The sequence below is a fragment of the Papaver somniferum genome, chromosome 2 (assembly GCF_003573695.1).
Source record: "Papaver somniferum cultivar HN1 chromosome 2, ASM357369v1, whole genome shotgun sequence".
NCBI classification, from domain to species: Eukaryota; Viridiplantae; Streptophyta; class Magnoliopsida; order Ranunculales; family Papaveraceae; genus Papaver; species Papaver somniferum.
This window is the reverse complement of record NC_039359.1, coordinates 58,010,024-58,030,372: the sequence shown is the minus strand read 5'-3', so window position 1 is coordinate 58,030,372 and position 20,349 is coordinate 58,010,024. Positions and strand designations below refer to the sequence as shown.

Genomic DNA, 20,349 nt, shown 5'->3' with positions numbered 1-20,349 from the left:
TTCGGTCTGGACTGTATTTGAACCCTAATCAATATCACACAGATTCAAGGTACAGTTGTGCTCCTTACATCTATGATCCCAGCAGGATACTACGCACTTGATTCCCTTAGCTGATCTCACCCACAACTAAGAGTTGTTACGACCCAAAGTCGAAGACTTGATAAACAAATCTATCTCACACAGGAAAGTCTATAGAATTGAATAAATCTGTCTCCCACAAAAATACCGAAGAGTTTTTGTTTCGTCTTTTGATAAATCAAGGTGAACAGGAACTAATTGATAAAACGGACTTATATTCCCGAAGAACAGCCTAGTATTATCAATCACATCACAATAATCTAAATCGTATGGTAGCGAAACTAGATATTGTGTAATTACAAACGATGAGACGAAGATGTTTGTGATTTCTTTTTATCTTTCCTTACCGGAGATATAATCTCAAGCCAATTATTCAATTGAACTTGTACGATAGAAAATGGCAAGATCAGATCGCTCAACTACAAGAAAAGTAGTTTCTTCTGGCTTCACAATCCCAATGAAGTCTTTCAGTCGTTAACCTACAGGGTCTCGAGAAGAAACCTAAGGTTAAAGGAGAATCGACTCCAGCAAACCAACTAGTATCACACAGGAGGTGTGGGGATTAGTTTTTCCAGATGCTAGATGTCTCATTTATATAATTTTCAAATCAGGGTTTGTAATCTAAGTTACCTTGGTAACAAAGCATTCAATATTCACCGTTAGATGAAAAACCTGATTCAACCAAGCTAATATCTTTCAACCGTTAGATCGAAACTTAGCTTGTCACACATACAAATGAAATGTATTCATTTTGGTTTGAGTAACCATACCTAAACGTGTACACTTAGTTGGTTCACAAATATTTAACCAATGGTTATCCATATGAGCACTTTCATATTAACCGTATTCATCTTTCTCATAACTATATCAAATGATTCATAAGAACTAGTTGAAGAGTTGTTCAATTGCTTAGGTATTTATTCATAGACACAGTTGAAACAAAACCGGTTTGATCCACTTGAATCAATTCATGAACAATATAGCCATGGTTTGCAAAGATTGCATTGTTTTAAGTTCATGAACTACCGATTTGAGATATCACTAGCTTGAGTACGCGTACCTTAGCTACCAGATTTGAGTTTACAAACATAGTAGAAATTTTCGGTATAAAAACTTCTGTGGGTACGCGTACGAGTACGCGTACTTAACATGTCTCCTTCACCAATACCGCATGCACACATATGCACGTACTTGGCTTCCGGCACATGGATTTATACACTAATGTGCAAACATACTATATATGCTTATATCCATAGATGGTAATCTCAACTCTACATTTCAAACATTGAAACATTCTTCTATAATGTTATAACAATCGTTATTCACGACTATCGTCATCAAAGCTATTTTCAAGATTGAAACGTCATCATGACTTTCGTCATGGGTAAAGATGAAAATGGTTAAAGCGAAATCTTACCAACACATATTTCGAGAAAAAGATAGGCGAGTAAACTCGACTCTAAATAGCAAATGTGTATGTATGAAAACTATCATACTTATACGACTTTGTCTCAAGAGTGGGAGATAGAATAGACTTTTGAGTGATAGATAAGTTCAAGTATCCACATACCTTTTAGTCGGATGAAGTTCCACCGGTTCCTCGAGTAGTTATTCGTCTTCGTAAGATGATCGCCATGGATTCTGGAGCTTCAACTACACTTAACTATCCTAGACCGGGACTTAGTCATAAGTAAACTAGAAATCCAGACATATAGTTTTGATCACTAATATTGACAAACATGCTTGAGATAGCAATGCATGCGAGTTCGACCGACCAATGCTCTAACACCTGTACTAATTCGAGTGGCCTTATATCATAATACAAGGACCACCGAATAAACAAACTAGATCTATCAAGTTCAACTTTATCGTTAGTCAGTCAAATCAATAATCGAAAACTGAAAGAACAATACAATTTAGTTTCCCAAAAATATACTATTAAAATCTTTTTGATCCAAAAAAAGGATATAAACTAAATCCACACAAGAGATTTCACTTAGGATACTTCTTCCATCAGCGAGTATGCATGAGTGGGCGTCCCACAAAAACTTTTAGGTAGTGTGTCATGGGATGAGTTTGTAGGAATACAAGCTCCAGTATTTATAGTGTAAATTTACTTCCAATATTAAGAAACATGGGTAAATATTACATCGATCCTCGAGTAAGGGTCAAGCATGCTGATGTCGTAACATCACGATACTTCTTTAGGTAAGCAACGTTAGTTAATATCGTTTCTTTTGGTAAGGGACAAGTATAATGGTATTATAGCATCATAATGTGAAGACGATGCACCCATACTATGATGCATCCCTTAATAAGCTTCATAAGATTGACATGAAGCTTCATCTTAGTCAATGATATATCTTTGAGCATGCGCGTCATGCGAAAAGTGCAGTTACAATGGCCTTAGCATTTAGATGACTTGAATACTAAAAACAACGGAACTTTTCGTTCTTACAAACTCATTGTAGGACACACCTGAGACAAGTGTAAGATTATTGTCAACAACAAGTAATATGATTCAATTTGGAAAAAAGCACCACTAGTACAAAAATGAACTTTAATCACGGTAATTTATCGTGTCCAAATGTCTATGGTTACGGTGATTCATTTTTGAGGAACCGTGACTAAAGCCTGCGTGGCCAAAAGTCTGACATTTGGCCACAGTGAATTGCGGGGCTATTTCTAAAATCCACCATGACCACAACTTCGATAGTCCGGGATTTCATGGTACACCATGACAAGTTTTCTCTTTAGTCATGGGATGCTGGAATATACCGTGACCAAACATAATCATTGGAGACGAATTCCTTGTTACTACCGTGACCAATTTTAAGCTATCGAACATATGTAAGATTTGGATGCTTAGGCATATTTATCTTCCTTATGATTTTTTTTTGGAAAAACAGTTAAATAATCCTGATTAAAATCACTAAGCATGGCATTGAATCTGTAAATATCTTGCAAAATCAACGTAGTTTACATTTATGTTGATATATGGATTCAACAAGAGTTAATAATAAGGACATCTCAATATAATAATCAAGTATCAAAACATATAAACACTTTCCCATAGAACAGAAGGAAGGGTGGCCCCCAACCGAGTTTCCTAGGGATAATTCCACTGACATTGCATGCCTACTCCAGGTCTGATTTACTCAATATGGTTGTGCCCAATCGCACTGCAAGAGCTCCTCCAAACTCTGTATCTAGGATGTTGCTCGGATGCAAAAGAGAAAAATAAAAAAAAGTGTAAAAAAGACTAACAATGGAGGAAAAAGTAGGTTACAAACAAAGCAACTGACTTCGCTAATCTATCAAAGATCTCACAGCTTGGTATATGCTGTGTTACCAGTGAAGATTAGATGCATGATAGATTAAAAAGTTTAACCTTAATTAGTACTTCCTTAAATTACCTTAGCATGTGATACTCAACAGAAAGCTGCAGCCACTAAAACACCAGTCTTGTAGTATGGTAATCCGTGAATCGATCCCACCGGAAGTAAGCCTGAATACACTGCAATTTTTTGAAGGTAATCAGCATTCAGAAAACAAGATTATGTATTTAACTAACCAATTTCAATTGTAGTGATGTTAGACAAGATTATGTATTTAACTATAAGAAATACAACTTCTAGTCTTATACTGAATTTGAACAAGAATTTTTTATTTTTACTCAAGCTGGTTTTGCTTAAGCATATCCAGTATTTTGGTGGCAGCCAAGGGGCACTGACTAAAAATGAAGAAAAGGAAAAACAATCTGAACATTGAGAATTTTACTTGTGTGGATGAAGAAAATAATAGACAGTAAATTTGGTGTCTCTGGCTCTCTCTTGTTACAGGCGATTGAACTAAACACAAAATCAAGTTCAACAACGCGAAAGAGATAGCTTAATGTTTTACAATTCAACTAATTGTTAATCCTTCTATGTGACAAGGAATTGATCTTCGTATAGTCTAGCCTTCATTGTAGAGATTGAAAGATAGGGACTATACAAAAAACGAGAAAGAGATGTGCTCCAAGAACATATGACGATGCTAAACTAATATAGAACTTCAAGGGAATTGTTGTACAAATTTAAATTGGTTTATCAGTGGTTAAGTTCCATTTAATTCACATTCAAGTAAATCAAGATAAGCCTGCATAATTAGTTTCTAAATGTGTCTTACCCTCCATAACCAGCATTTGTATACATTACGTTCCGGATAGGCGACCAGTTAAGAGAAACGCCACCCATGTACACTTACGACACACGTGCAGACCAGTGTTTAGCGTCCTTGTAAAATATTTCCTCAGCACTTGGTTCCGGACTAGCAGGTCTTATACTAAGCCTTTGGTGCCAAGGGGTAGTGCATTTGTTATCTCCACCTGAGTTAACAACTGGGAGTTGGGGAAGACAACTTACTAGGAGTGTATACCTGCCTCAGAGACAAAACAACATAAGTCGTATTACACGAAATAAGTCAATTGAATAGCATGAAAAATATATGCCTGTTTTAACTTAGTAATAAATACCAGGAATGTTTTATTTTCTCAATTGGATGACACAATGGAGGATCATTCACTTTACGTTTTTTATAGCACACACTAGAGACAGGCTTTTGATAAATTACAAGCCCAATTCCTGTTGGATCAACTGTCTTCGCTACTACCTTCCAGCAAATGGATTCAGTTAAAGCTACCATGGCTGCAATGAACATAAAAAGATGAAGTTCAATTGATGAACTGCCACATCCTAGGTACATGGTTAGCCAGTCAAGATTCTATAACTAGATTTAGGTGGGAAAATGGGTTAAGCCAACAAAACCTTCCCGACATTCCGATCTCTGTCACTATCATCACGATAAACTGGTGTTGCAGACCATACGAAAACCCCTCCTGGCCTTATAACCCTGTTAAGCTCCATTAACGGTTTCCCAGCTGCAGAAAAAAACAATTCCACACAAATAAGCTCCAGAAATCTTCGGGATCGATTTATATATGAATTCAACAACATTTGAGAAATGGAACTCAACCCTGTCAAAAACAACATGTTATATAATTGAGACCTACCATCTGCATCCTAATGCACCCTGCATCGTGCACAATGGATCAAATAAAAAGAATTATCTAAAAAGGTAAGCATTTGTGTCCTAATGACTGGCAGAATAGCTGGAATTCCTCGCCCGAGTGCAAATTGTATTTGATCCTCGTGTTCATCCTTTGGGGAAAATGACAATATGACATAGTAATAACATTTTTGTCCAACAAGTATCCATCAAATCTAGCAACACCACAGCCAACGTCTAGAATAACCTTTGTATGAGTCACCAATTTGATGACAGAATAATCCTAAGATAGCACAAAAAGAAATGCAAACCAAGTCTGGAACAGATGGATCGACTGGGTTAATGGTCATTATGATCTTTGGATTCACTGCTAAAGCGACATGGAAAGCCAATTCATCTTTAAAATAAGATTCATAGGAGGAAACCAACTTACCATTAACATTGAGAGAAAAGGCATGGATCCCTTCGACTCCAGCAATGCTTATCTTGGGTATCTATTTTTAAATTTCAAACACAATCAAAATTAGGGGGAATTAATTCACTATGATTTCAAATAAAAAAACTCCTAAAATACAACGAATCCATGTTTTCATACATGAGCCGAATATTACATCTATAAACGAGTCGAAAAACTTGATAACGACGTCAAACTCTTACCAGAAATACCCAATCCGCTTGAACTTAATCGAACAAAATCAAATTGTGTGCCTTAAAACACACGTTTTACTAAACAAAATCAATTTTTACAGAGATAACCTAATTACACAACAAAAAAAAAGTAGCATCAATCATAAAAATTATGTAGATCCCCATGCACAAAATATTTAAAGCGTTACCATGGCTTCAAAACATCAAAGGAGCAAGACCCATTGTTTATTACGTTTTCCTCTAATTTTAACCATTAAAAATTTCAAACTTAATAGAGATGTAGAGAGAAACAAAAAAGAAAAAAATGACTGATTGGAACCTTCGATTCATACTCCGTGGGAAAATGAAATCAGATCGAACAAGTAATATACATAAAATACACATACCTCTTAATCTAAGATACTAAACAAAATATCAAACTCATAGAAGCAACATTATTGATCATGAAATATCCATCCACGTAATCAATGAGCACAATATCAATTTCCCAATTCCAACAGTATTTCCCATGCAATTAAGAGTATTCCTTCTAGTTTTATTTCAAATGTACTTAACTACATTGTAATATTTTAACAAACATGACTACCATTCAAATTATATTCCGCATTATTTAGTCAACCATGTGTCATTATCGAACATAAGAGAACATGCTACTTAAATTTGCCACTTCGATCAAATATATTGAATACAAAATCTAACTCATTGAAAACCCATCACTTCTCACATAATACACACATCTGACAAGATCACTAACCAAACTCAAAACTTATTAGGCTGTTCACCAAACACTTCAAGCACAAAAAATTAAAAAATCTTAAAAGTTTCAAGAATAAAGTTTTATAATATAGAAGCTAATACCTATAATTAAGCCTTACTTACAAAATTGAACAACCAATTCATAAAAGAAATTAAACCCGTCTGTGAAGTAGAACGAACAAAAGCATTACCATCAACTAATGAACCATAACTTTCAGAATCTATTAACCTTAATTTACAAAACCAGTCACCCTAATTTACATCAACTGATAATTAACCTCTGATAGATGGAAGTAATAACGGAATTTTACTAAATTGAATTATCAATGACACAGAATTTATTACCTCATGGTTCTTTTATGATCACCCACTACAAAAAAAAAATCAATCTTTTTTTTAATCAAAAACAAAGATAAACCAATAACGGAAGAAAGATATGTGAAGAGAAAGTGAGAATAGATGTAATAGCGAGAGAACCCAATTTTGGAGTTAAGTTCCTATCACCTGGAAAAAAAATGAATAAAAATCAGAACGCAGATTGAAGAAGACTCAGAGAGAATCAAAACAAAGAGATAAGAAAAAGCCGAATTTGAGTTGGAATGACAAAAAAAGAAGTAAAGAGGAAAGATTGCTCGGAAGAATGACAAGGAAGTGGAAACTTGAAATCCAGTAGGAAGTTGTGGGAGATAGAAGGTGGGTTAAGAAACCGAAGTAGTTTTAACTTCAATCGTGTTAAGAAAATACGGATTGAGGATTATCAGACACGCGTTGAACGCACTCGTGTCCACATATAAGAGAAATGGTCACGATCACATATTTATCCGGGACAAACCAAACTTTAGTCACGTTTATAGTTACAACCGTGACTAGGGTAACCGTGACAAAAAGCCATAATTGTACTAGTGCACGATAAACTAGTTTAAAGCCTTCTTTAAAATCAAGGAACATTAGAAATATTATGGGTGGGAAACTAGATTGTTATTTATATTCGTTGTTTATTACTCATTACTGAACTAACTTACAGTTATCTTCTTGATAAATTCTTATTTATTTCATAATCCTTCTCTTTGATATGAATCCACTCAAGACTTGAAAATATGATTGTATAAATTCTAGGGATACATAATATCTTGATAGAATTATTGTGCAAACGTTAACATACTCCATTCTGTGCGAAAAAATATATTGTGGAATCAAGTGCAGGTTGTTACTTGATCAAGAAGATTGGATACGCTAAAGATTTAAAGACTTTAATATCTTGATCTATATATCTTTCTAACTTGATTTTCGGGGAAGAATAAGTAGTTTCTCTTTGATAAAAGTAATTCTTGTGGATCGACAAGTTTTTTGTGACTTATCATAAATGTAAACCTTGTAATGGAGTGGATTATTTCGATAATCATAAATCTTGATTGATCGTGATCAAGAAGTTTCAAATAAGATATAATTGGTATCTTAGACCTAGGCGGAAGAACCTTGACTCTGAAAGATTGGAAGTGACTGGTTGTCAAAAAGTTTGATTCCATGATGTTTAAAAGATATCTTAACAGAATTAGGTTGCAGAAGTCTTCATTGCAGTGAAGCAACTCTTGACTGTGGGATCTGCTGAGGGATTCGCATGCACTGGCCAGATTGGTTGTACGCGCAGAGATACTGGAAAAACTGAGTGACTAGGGATAGTTTATTTAATATCAACTACACGACGTTGCAGGTAGGCATTGATGTAGCCGTTTAATTTTTAGGGCCTTCAAAATTGAACTAGGGTTTTTTTTTTCCAAGTAGTTTTCGTCATTAACAAACTCTTGTGTGTATGTGTTATTTACTGTACTCCGCATTATATTGTTCAACTTTATAATTAGGGTAAATAGACTCATACATTAATCATACCTTTATTGATCTTATAGTGAGTCCTTAGTCGAATTTGGATTATTATCAAGGTCACTTTGTCTATTGTCATTATGTTTTCGAAAAGATTGCACATAGTGTGTCTTAATAGGTTAAGGAAAAAGAATTGGTGGTATATTTGGTCTTGGTACTCTTTTCTTATTAGGTTACACAATCCTTTGTAATGATCTTTTCAGCTAGATTTTGTTCTAGTGTATGTTTATAATTTGGTAGTTATCTTTGTACTCGTTGCATAATTTTTTTCCAACTATATAAATCTTCAATTTCGAATTTGGGAGATATGTCAATTCGAAGTTTCCTTATATTGTTGATATGAAGCGATAAATGGAAAAATCGTAAAATCACTGCTTTTTCTTGTTCCCGGAGTGGAAATTATATCATTTTTTTCTCTGTAAAATTTTGTAACTAGACTAGTTTACTCACTCTCACACTAATATAAAATTTCCCTAATTTGTTAATTTCTTCAGAAACTTCGTTTGCTTTTCAAAAGAGCATTTTTTTTAAAAAAGAATTGATCCTAAAACGTAATACAACTTTCTGCATGCTCCTTTAAAAAGCATTATGTGCGATAGTTTCATCTAATTGGTTAACTAGTTAGCTACTAAACCCAATTACTATGCGGGCTAAAAGTTTCGTTTCTCGCTACATAACCATTTAAAGTTAAAAAAGTTTCGTTTCTCGCTACATAACCATTTAAAGTTAAATCAAAAGACGATACATAAGTATTGTGTCCACACTCGTCATGAGTATGCACAAATTCAAAAGTACTTAACGCAATCCAAATTTAAAGGAAAAAAAAATGAGACAGATGCGAGAGGCTTTTACACCAAAAACACACCCTACTATTCCGTGATGGTGAACGACGTCAACTTATTTCCTACATCTTTGCAAATCTTTGTGTCCCGTGTAAGGGTGTCAACCGATGTATATGGATGCGAATAGTGTGCTATACGTATCAGAATCCGAATATCCTATATACTACCCGTATTCGATTCGAAATCCGAAACGATATTTTTCTCACCCTAATTTTTTATCCGGATAACGGATATTATCCGATCCGTAATCATTTAAAATAATAACAAAAAAATATTTAAAAATTAATTAGTAGTTAAGAAAATATACCTTAGTATCGGAATTTTTATTCTTATAAAAAAATTCGAAAACCTATAATTTTAGATATTTCGGATATGAATTCAAGCAAATATCGAGTTTTCAAACATCCATGGACACCCTCGATCCGTCGTCTGGTCAGGTTGGCACAAAGTCCGATTCTGAAAAACCGTATCTCCCGGATGAAAACAAATGGGTGGAAATAGCTTTCTAGTACGATAGACCAAGACTAAGGTCCAGGAAAAATCAGATCCAGTACAGTAACTCAAAACTCGTTCCCCTCCCGGATCTGGAAAAACCAAAAAAAAAAAGAAAAAAATTCTGGATCAGTAAAAAAAAATTCTAAAAATTCGATCCCTAAATTTTCATAGGGTCGAATTTGTATAATTCATCAATCAATCAATGGATTCATCAGAAGATTCAACAATGGATGCATCAAGTCTTCTACCTCTTGCTTCTGTTGCTCAACAACCATATGTTTCTGAACTTCTTTCGTTTACTCTTGAACGTCTTCATAAGGTATCTCATCAGATCCCCTCAAAATCTAGTTCTCTTTATCTAAATCATTTGATGTTATGAAAATGTGTGTTGGTATTAATATTTTGATTGTTTTATGTAGGAACCGGAGCTGCTACGAGTGGATTCAGAGAGAATTCGGAGGCAAATGCAAGAAGTTGCAGTTGGGAATTATAGAGCGTTTATTGCTGCTGCTGATGCTTTAGTTGCGATTCGCGAACAAGTTTCTGCTGTTGATAAACATCTTGAAGCCACGGTATTTATTTTATTGATTTTTTTTTCAAGTTATTTAAATTGTAGTTGAATTTAAGGTTCCTTTTAAGCTCAAATTTGACTTGAATTAGATGATCCTGCAACTTATTTTTTCTGATAATCAGCAATTTAAGTGACAGACTTTGAATTATTGGAACTGAATTAAGAGGTAAGAATAGACCAAAACATAGAAAATGAACATGGTACCAATTTGTCTGGAGAATTTACTCATTAATGGATTATATAGTAGAGGTAGATGATTTTTGTTGAAGAAAGCCAGTTTAGGTTGTTAAAGAGTGTTTACCTTGTGTAATTGGTGCTACACAAAGATAGTCTCTAGGTGATTATGCAACAAAATTTTGCCAAATATTAGCAGTTTAAGTGACAGATTTTACTGAATTATGTGAAGTCAATTAAGAGGTACATTGTGATGAAGAATATATTGAATCATAGAAAAATGAACTTGGCATCAATTTATCCAGGGGCGGAAGCACAGGTTGACTAAACCTGGCTGTAGCCACCCCCCACCCCTTTGTTTTTCTTACAAAACTTCACTAAGTCAGTAATTTACCCTTTGTCCAAAAGAAAATTATGTTTAGTCCACCAAGCCAAGCAATTTAGTCCACCATATTCATATCTGTTGTTGTTTGTGAAGTAGAAGAATAATAGAGAAAAATGGGAGGGAGAGGTAGTCCATGTTGTGCAATACGAGGGATGCTCGGTAAGTGTTTGTCGAAATGCTTATACTATCTATTTGCTTGGTCACCTGTAAACACTTACTAATGTAGGAGGTTAGGAGTCATTGATGATTTATTTTAAACTCAACTGGAAGTTTGACTTAATTGCATCAAAGTAATAGAATCTTTACAGTATTACTCTATAGTGTTACTGCACACATATGGATTTTGCGAGTGTATGGGAAGCTAGGGTACTGCTGAACAGGCCTGGTTAACATGGAAACTACTCCACGACAGAGTCTCAACTGATGATGTGATGCAGGATTTAGGTATTACAGTAGTTTCAAGTTGTTCTTTATGTGTTGTTCACTCCCATTTAGAAACCAATTCCCATTTGTTCTTTAAATGCAGCTATGCCACTGCTTTATGGAGATGGCTTAGTAGCGTATTTGAGGTTAATTTAGTTTGCAACACATTTCATAAACTTTTCACAGCTGTGAATTTTAATGGCCCTTCGTACCTTAGAAATTTTCTTTAGGTTCGTGTAAGCTACGACGAGCCATTCAAATTTATGGAATTGAGTGTTTAAAGAATTTCTTAGATTCTTCAACAAGAATTTCTTTGGCCTGCCCTTTGTATAGGTTCTGATAGTGTCATATTTTAGTGCTTAGAACGATAACAAATTTAATCTAAGTCATGTTGTTCACATCTGTTTGTAGATTCCACTTCTTTTCAATGCATCAGCAATTTGCAAAGGTATAGAGATGTTCCCCAAAGATTGAACTCTTGTTAGTAAGAGTATTTTTCTGTCTGAGGCGGAGTCTGTTGACAAAAAACTTTGTACATTGCTGTTTTAATATGATCTTATTTTGTTATTGCTTTCAAGGTGAAATAGTGTTTCCCAGATTGATTTGGGTGCGACAAATTTTCTTTTTACCCCCCCCCCCCCCCCCCCCCCCCCCCCCCCCCCCCCCCCCCCCCACACACACACACACACACACACACAAAATTGGAAATCCTGGTTCCGCCACTGAATTTATCTAAATAATTTACTCATCTAGTAGAGGTATATATTTTTTGTTGAAGAAAGCAAGGTTAGAGGAGTGTCCACGTTGGGCAATTGATGCCACAACACTAAGATAGTCTCTATATGATCTAATTTTAGGTTATGTGTCTGTTTTACGTTTTTCCTCTTTTTTGGCTTCAATATTACAAGGCCATGATCTTGATTATTGAAATGTTGTTGAAGGACTCTACTACGACTTGTCCTTCTGTTGTTATGACAAGTTTCAGCAATGGTGGGGATATTCCCACGATTGGACAGTAGGGAATATATCATGTGGGTACATTTACTTCGTCACAAATGTGAGAATTAGTAGTATGTGCAAGTATTTTGTAGAATCTATTTGCATGATTAGCTTTTCTGTTGAAACTTAAACTTGTGATGAGAGGCAACAACCGATGTTCTTTCTTTTTCAATTTTAAGGGCATATTGAGTAATCTTTTTATCATTTCTGGTACATTTACTTTGTCACAAATTTGAGAAATTACTATTTTGTGCACTGTGCAAGTATTTTGTAGAGTCTATTTGGCAACATTATCTTTCCCGTTGAAACTTAAGCTTGTGATGAGAGGCAATTACTGATGCTCGTTCTGTAATATTATTTTGTGGGCATACTGGGTAATCTTTTACACAGTAGCGCTGCTTAATTGGTGCGTGTTTTATTAAAATGGAAATCATGTAGCTAAGATTTTGTTTTCCGAACAGATAAATGAGATTCCAAAGCTTACATCCGGTTGCACGGAGTTCATTGACTCTGCACAACAGATTTTGGAGAAGAGAAAGCTGAATCGAACATTACTAGCAAACCACAGTACATTGCTCGACTTGCTTGAAATACCTCAGCTTATGGACACGTAAGTGTTTTTTATTTTTGTCTATTTAAACTGAAACTCGCCGTCCTTCAGTAATTAGTGGAGACTATGTTGGACCAAGTTTTAAGGACTCAAAGTTTCTTCTTGCTGTAGATGTGTAAGGAATGGAAATTATGACGAGGCCCTGGATTTGGAAGCCTTTGTTTGCAAACTGTCAACGATGCATCCGAAGTAAGTTTCAGTAATTATCTGATCAAAAGGAAAAGTTTTACTAATTACTCCCAATTTTAAAATAAAAATGTAGAGTCTTTAATCCATGGAATTGAAACTTTTTTTTTCTTGGCCAAGGCTACCTGTGATTCAGGCACTAGCAGCGGAAGTTGCACATACAACCGAATCTCTTCTGTCTCAGCTTCTCCAAAAACTTCGGTCTAATATCCAGGTACTGTATTGTTAACATAAGAAACACAACTGCAGAAGCAGTAAAGTATTCCCTCACTTATCCATTTTTTTTTTCTAGAGATTCTTAAATATGATTTTAGTACATGAGATCTGATCTTTCCCATTCGATGGTTTTTAATGCAGTTGCCCGAATGTCTTCGTATAATTGGACATTTACGCCGAATAGGAGTATTTACTGAGTCTGAAATGCGTTTACAGGTACTGCTATGATCTCTTTATATATTTTAAAAGGCATTCCTGTTGATATCTCATTTATGGTAGGCTAAAGTGATAAAAAGTTATTCTTGTTGTCACCAAACTTTATGCTTTCACGGGTATATATATTTATGTTTCCTTATTCTGGCTCTGTTTCTAACAGAAATTCCTTTTCGTTGGAGTCAGTTTTTGAGATGCAGAGAATCGTGGCTTGCAGGCATTCTTGATGACTTAGACCAGAGAAATGCGTATGACTACTTAAAAGGGATGGTGAACTGTTTTAGAATGCATCTATTTGACGTTGTTAATCAATACAGAGCAATTTTTGCTGACGATAAATCTGGAAGTGAGCAAAACTATGATGGTGGTCTTCTGTTTAGTTGGGCTATGCATCAAATTACCTCTCTCCTCAAAACTCTTAAAACCATGCTTCCGAAGATTACCGAGGGTGGATCACTGTCAAATATCTTAGATCAGTGCATGGTAAAAAAAAATCCTCCATAATATCATCTTTTACATTCTTTTCCTAGCAAGATTGTACTTTCCCTCCGATTTGTACATTTCTGAGAAGCGTGTGATCATGTAGCCCATCAACAAATAGTTGGCCATTTCCTCTTTGTTGTTTAATTCAGCAATCAGTGATATTTCTTCCTTGATTATGTAAAACCAAACCAATAGAAATACTGATATGATAAATTGTACAGTGGACAGCATCCAGTTTAAGGGCTTGCAAGTCATAGCTCTTCGCTAGAAAAATTCTTTCAAAATAAATTGCTAGTAACTGATCACCTTTTTCTCGTGCTCTGACAGTATTGTGCCATGGGTCTTGGTTGGGTTGGACTGGATTTTCGAGGCTTGCTTCCACCACTTTTTGAAGAGTAAATGGCTTTCATTTTGTTTATTTTCAACAACTTGTTTCCAGGTGATTTAGAATTCTGATCTTTGTTCTTTCTTGCTTCAGTGCAGTACTCAACTTATTCTCGAAGAATATGGCCACTGCTGTTGAGAATTTTCAGGTATATTTGTAAGTTGTGTCTAAGATAGTTGATTGTAATACTGCTGTTAGAGTCGAGTAGGATGACTTTGTTTTGTTCAATGAGGAATACGTTAATCTTTTGTCACATTGGTTCAGAATCAACTTGAATTGTTGTATTACTTGGTAGTTCATTTTAGTGATTATTGATTATGTTTCCTTTTTCAACGGGTATTGTTAGGTAGTTTTAGATTCACATCGGTGGGTTGCTGCGCTACCAACAGGATTTTCAACCAATGGTCCATCTGCGGAGAGTCAAGAGGATGTGACTCCACCCTCTTATTTAATGGAGCATCCACCTCTTGCCATATTTGTTAATGGTGAGTGTGACTAACCTCTTTCTTGGTTGTATTCCATGTCCATGTTAGCAAATAGACAGTTGGATCCACACAGTGGGCAATTATTTTGTGATTATATTTCGTATGGGTCTCAAAGCTTTGGATAAACGTACGGTTATAGTGATTGTAGTGCCACATAAGTGTTGTTGATTAAATTAGAAACTTACTGTAAAATATTTACGTAATAATATGTGCAAGTTTAGAAATTGTATGCTATACAATAGTGTCAATCTGTCCATACAATATCTGAACTGTCGTAGCTTGAGATAGTGTTTAAGATGATAGATGTTCCATGTATTAAACATATACTGAGCGTAAACCAACTAAACAATGATCCATGTGCATGTCTCCGATACTGGTATGTGGTGTGGAGCATGACAAATTAGAAATTACCAAAATGCAAAAGCAATCGTATGTGTAGAAATATACATGTCTGCGTAATTTCATCCCATTTTTAATTAAATTTGTACGTGATGATCTAATGTTGTTACATAGACTCACAAGACAGTAACCCATAGCGCACATCATGGTCGATCATTGTTATGCACAGTCCCTTCACTGTTAAGATAAAACATCTAACATACCGTGTGCAAAGCGCCATCAAATTTGGGGCATGCTTATTCTAACAAGGTTATCTTGTTCAATCTCTTGTTGCAGGTGTCTCAGCCGCTACGAACGAATTGCGGCCATGTGCCCCAGTAAGCTTGAAACTTGTGGTGGCTCAGGAAGTTATTAAGGGACTCCGGGCAGTTTCAGACTCCCTGATGTTATATAATGCTACAAGAATGCTGAGACAGAACGAGTCACAGCTTTTTCTCTCACTCTGCCGCGCATTCCTTGAGGTAAGAATTCATGAAATCAATTAGACATATCACCTGTTGCACGACTATCCACCCCTTTCATCTTGCTTATCCCAAAAGCGTATATATAAGATGGATTCAATCTTTAGGTCGCATATCCGCATTGTGCAACATGCTTTGGTCGATGTTATCCTGGTGGAGCTGCCTTGATCACGGAGTCAAAAAGTTTGTTTGATGGAGTTAGCCAACTATTAGCAGTCGCTCCTCCTCCCCCTCCTCCTGCTCCTACAAGGGAGCTTCCTAGAGTAGTTAATGAGTCCGAAGAAAAGCATGATAGTCAAAATAATAGTGATCCAGTTGCAGTAGAAAATGGAGTCTCGTCAGATGCTCAAGTAGAAGTTTCAGAACAGTCGGAGACACCTGAGGTGGATGGAAGTGAACAGACTTCTACTCCTGCTGAAAACCAAGGAGAAGAAGCATAAATATTCATGTAATTGAACTTTGTTAGCGTTAATATTTGATCACCATTTGTACCCTATAGCAATGTAGATGAAGCCATTCTCCACTTCCACAACGACGAACAAATACAGATTATAAGCATATCCTGCACATTTCTTGGTTAGGTTTTTCCTCCAATATTTTTGTTACCATCAAACACGATTATTTTATATTTCGCCATCTGTTAGATTCAAGAGAGCAGAGAAGCGAAAATGATATTTGAGTTCTGTAATGTTCCCGCTATATAAAATTGAACGAGATCGAAATATCACAATGTTCTTCTGTTAATGTTATACTGGTTAGATTTTGTGGGAATTACCACTAATTAAAAGATACTCCAATATCTATTTTCTTAACCCTTTTTTTTTTTGCCATCCAAGTTGCAACCTAGAATCCTAAATGGTGAATGTTTTTCTTCTCTTTGTCCAACTATATGAGCTTAGCAGAGGTCGTCTCGTAAAAAAGGTAAATGCAAGTCCTAACCAATTTTTTTATACTTTTATATGTTGCACGTTTTTTTTGGACTCAACTGATTCGTTTGGATTCGCTCGTCACATCCGGATCCGAAAAAAAAAACATTTGAATCCATTTCAGATATGTGTGAGTCAGGTACAAAATGATACCTAATTCAAATGCTTAGGAGTCAGATGCATAAGCATGAGTCAGGTACAAAATGATATCTAACTCAAAATGAGTCAGATGTATAAGCCGAGTCAGATATCGAGTCATAACTTAGAAAAATCCTAAAAGAAAAGGGTGATTTGATATTTGACCAGGCCATTATGTCTCTGTGAATCGGCGACTACAGCTCAGTAAAAGTTTTAAATTTTTCATCCTTGTTATCAAACCCTTTGACATCAAAATCATGTTTTAATAGTTGATCTATTCTTTCTCTAATCATTCTTATCATGTCTTTTGCAGATGTATCCAATTTGTAGATCAATAATCCATCGATTTCAGATTTTAATTCAATACTTCAATAGTCCATGTTTCTTACTTCTTAAAAAATTATTCATTTTACTTTTTGAACCTTAATGGATTTTTAATTTCTTTAACTTCCTTTAACGTGTTTACAGGTTGTTCTCTCTGGAATGACGTTTGCCGGTATGAATATTGTGATTAAAGGGTTTGCTCTGTTAGCCCAGTTGCTTGTGGAAGCCATTTTGTCTCTATTGTTTCTTCATCATGAGAAAGTTCAACTCAGTCACATCTGATCCGTTAGCCACAGGAAGAAAAGTCAAAGGAAGAAAAGGCGGAGTAAAAGAAAATTTGATATTCAAAAAAGATGGTTCAATTATGTCAACAATCTCCTGTTTTTTCTCATTGGATTATCATTCATATATCTTGTTACCGGAAATAAAAAATATGGTTATAACAATCATATCTTTTCTACTCAACAATCTCGCCAGAAAATCCATTCTTTTGGAAAAAAAACCCTAACCCTTCTTATCTATACAAGTATAATAGGCAAGGGAAACCAGTCAGAGAATCACAGGACAAACTAATATTGAAGTTCACTATGGCGGCAGGAAGTGATAATCAAGTTATTGATCTAGCAGAGAAATTTAAGAAAGCAGCGTTGGATCTTGATGCTGAAGAGGAAGAAGAATCTCAATTAGTTGGAAACGATATTATTGAAGAAACTGGTGAATGGGAAAATTGTCAGGTAGGCAAGATTGTAATGGAAAATGGATTAATGGGGTTCAAAGCTGTAGAACACCACATCAAGTTTACATGGTCTTTTATCCCAGAAGGTGAAGTCAAGGTGGTGGAGATAGATACAAATGTAATGGTGTTCAAGTTCATTGATGATGACACAAAGCAAAAAGTTTTTATAACAAGGCCATGGAGTATCAACAATTACTTGGTCATCCTGCATAGCTACAACTCTTCAGTTATGTACAAAGAGCTGGACTGGGACCACCATTTCTTTGGATCCAACTGAAGAAACTTATACCAGAACATCTGAATGTCATATCAGTAACAAAAATTGGGTAATTGATGGGGGGAGTTATTGCTATTGAGCCAAAAGATGCTATACCAGTGGACAAAGATGGTGTCAAAGTGTGTGTTTTCATCAACATCAATGACCCAATGAGAAGATGAGCTATGGCAAAGAAAAATGCAGGTTACACAAGGTGGATAAGAATTTTTTATGAGAAACAACCCCATAATCTATGTCCTAAATGTTTTATCATAAAACATACAACAGGAGCATGTAAGGCAGCAACTTAGTTTCTCACTAAAAGCTCATACCAAACCTTACTACTTTGGTGTAAGTAACATCACTGCTGGGAAGAAAAAGCTGACTGAAGAAAACAATGTTGTGGCCATTCCAAGCTGCAAAACTAAGAAGCAAATCAAAAATGCTCCATTCATCCCTCCAAAAGATGGAATTCTTATCGCTCCAAGGAATGAAGCTCTAGAATATGGTGAAGGTGGAAATGAACCAGCAAGGCTTGGAAAGAGGATTAGGATATCTGAAGATAACAGATCTGATGCAGCCACCTCAACTGAAATTGCTCTTGATGGGAAACAATTGGATTCAAAGGCTACAGACAGAATCACAGATGAAGAGAGACAACCCAGTTTTTGTGTACTGCATACAAATCCATATACATCATTTCTTCAATTGTTTTTATTGTGTCCTTCAATTACAAAAAAACTGCATTCAATTTAGAAAAAGTTTTAGAAGCATGAAAATCATTGCATGAAATGTTTGTGGTATTGGTAACAAGGATACTAGGAATCACCTCCATATGCTCATAAAATCTCAAAACCCAGATATAGTATTCCTATCTGAAACAGAAAACCAGCAGAAAAGAATGAAATATCTTTTATCTAGATACAAATACCTAAATGTATCTTTCTTCAATCCCATTGGCTTATCTGGAGGTTTGTGCCTTATGTGGAAGGATAACATTGATCTGCAGATAGTGGATAAGAACTATAACATGATAAATTTCTTGTTAAGCTTGATAGTCAGAATACTAGCTCCTTAATAAATTTTTTGTGTGGGGCTTTGAATGAGTCTGAGAAAACTAGGCAATGGAACCATCTTAGTACTCTAAGGGTTACTTATCCTAATCCTTGGATTGTTATAAGTGACCTAAATTTCATTTTGCATAATGATGAGAAAGAGGGGGGAAATCAGGTTAGTCAATCTGAAATAGAGTACAATAACAGGTTATTAAACATTAATAATCTCTCTAGTATGCCTTACATTGGAAACCCATTCACATGGACCAATAGAAGACATGGTAATGAACTTATCCTAGAAAGGTTAGATAGTAATGTGGAACAAGGTAAAAGAAAGCAATACTAGATTGCTATAAGCAAGAAGAGAAGAGAATTCAAGCAAGAAGAGAAAGATAAGTTTTGTGTTTAATAATTTGATTGAGTAATAGATAGCTCTTACAAGACTTAATATAGCCTTTATATAGGCTTGAAGAATAACTAAACTAGGAAACAGAAAACTAAAAGGAAATCTAAAAGAATCCTAAAAATAAGAAAGACTGAAACTAGGAAACCATGGAATCCAAACATCTAAGCGGAATCTTCTGGAATTGTAGTATGCCCTGCATCAGTCCCCCCTTCTAGAGTAAAGCTCGTCCTCGAGTTGTCCAAACAAACCAGAAGTTCATTGTCACCATGAAACGTAAAAATCTCTTTAACATTAAATGTGTTGGAGATATTCCAATCATTTGGTAGATCAATAACATAAGCATTATCATTGATCTTCTTTAAAACCTTGAAAGGACCATATTTCTTCATCTTGGTTTTGTTATAAGTACCCACTGGAAATCTCTCTTTTCTTAGATGTATCATCACGAGCTCCCCTTCCTTGAAGTTTTTAAACCTCTTGTGTTTATCAGCATCCTATTTATATTTAGAATTGGACTTATCCAGTTTAGATTTTACTTCATTATGTAATTCAGTTGCTTTGTCTACAAAAGAGTCGGCTGCAGTATTTGTACTCTGTGTGGTGGGTAAGGCTACCAAATCAAGAGTATGATTAGGTACTTTAGAGTACACAATCTCAAATGGAGTTTTCCCAGTAGAACGATTCACAGAAGTGTTGAAAGCGAATTCCATATGTGGCAATAACACATCCCACTGCTTACTATTATCCAGGCACTTAGCTCTAATCAAATTAC

General features: G+C 35.4%; 1 protein-coding gene across 1 annotated transcript; it reads left to right on the top strand.

Annotated features, from left to right (window-relative positions):
- Positions 1–9,781: 9,781 nt before the first annotated feature.
- LOC113347741 (conserved oligomeric Golgi complex subunit 8-like) lies at positions 9,782–16,539 on the top strand. Its single transcript, XM_026591409.1, has 12 exons — positions 9,782–10,065; positions 10,166–10,318; positions 12,760–12,908; positions 13,020–13,097; positions 13,215–13,308; positions 13,452–13,526; positions 13,710–14,006; positions 14,334–14,401; positions 14,485–14,539; positions 14,738–14,876; positions 15,552–15,736; positions 15,844–16,539. The coding sequence occupies exons 1-12, from the start codon at positions 9,949–9,951 to the stop codon at positions 16,174–16,176; spliced, it is 1,743 nt and encodes a 580-aa protein (XP_026447194.1). The 5' UTR covers positions 9,782–9,948; the 3' UTR covers positions 16,177–16,539.
- Positions 16,540–20,349: the final 3,810 nt, after the last annotated feature.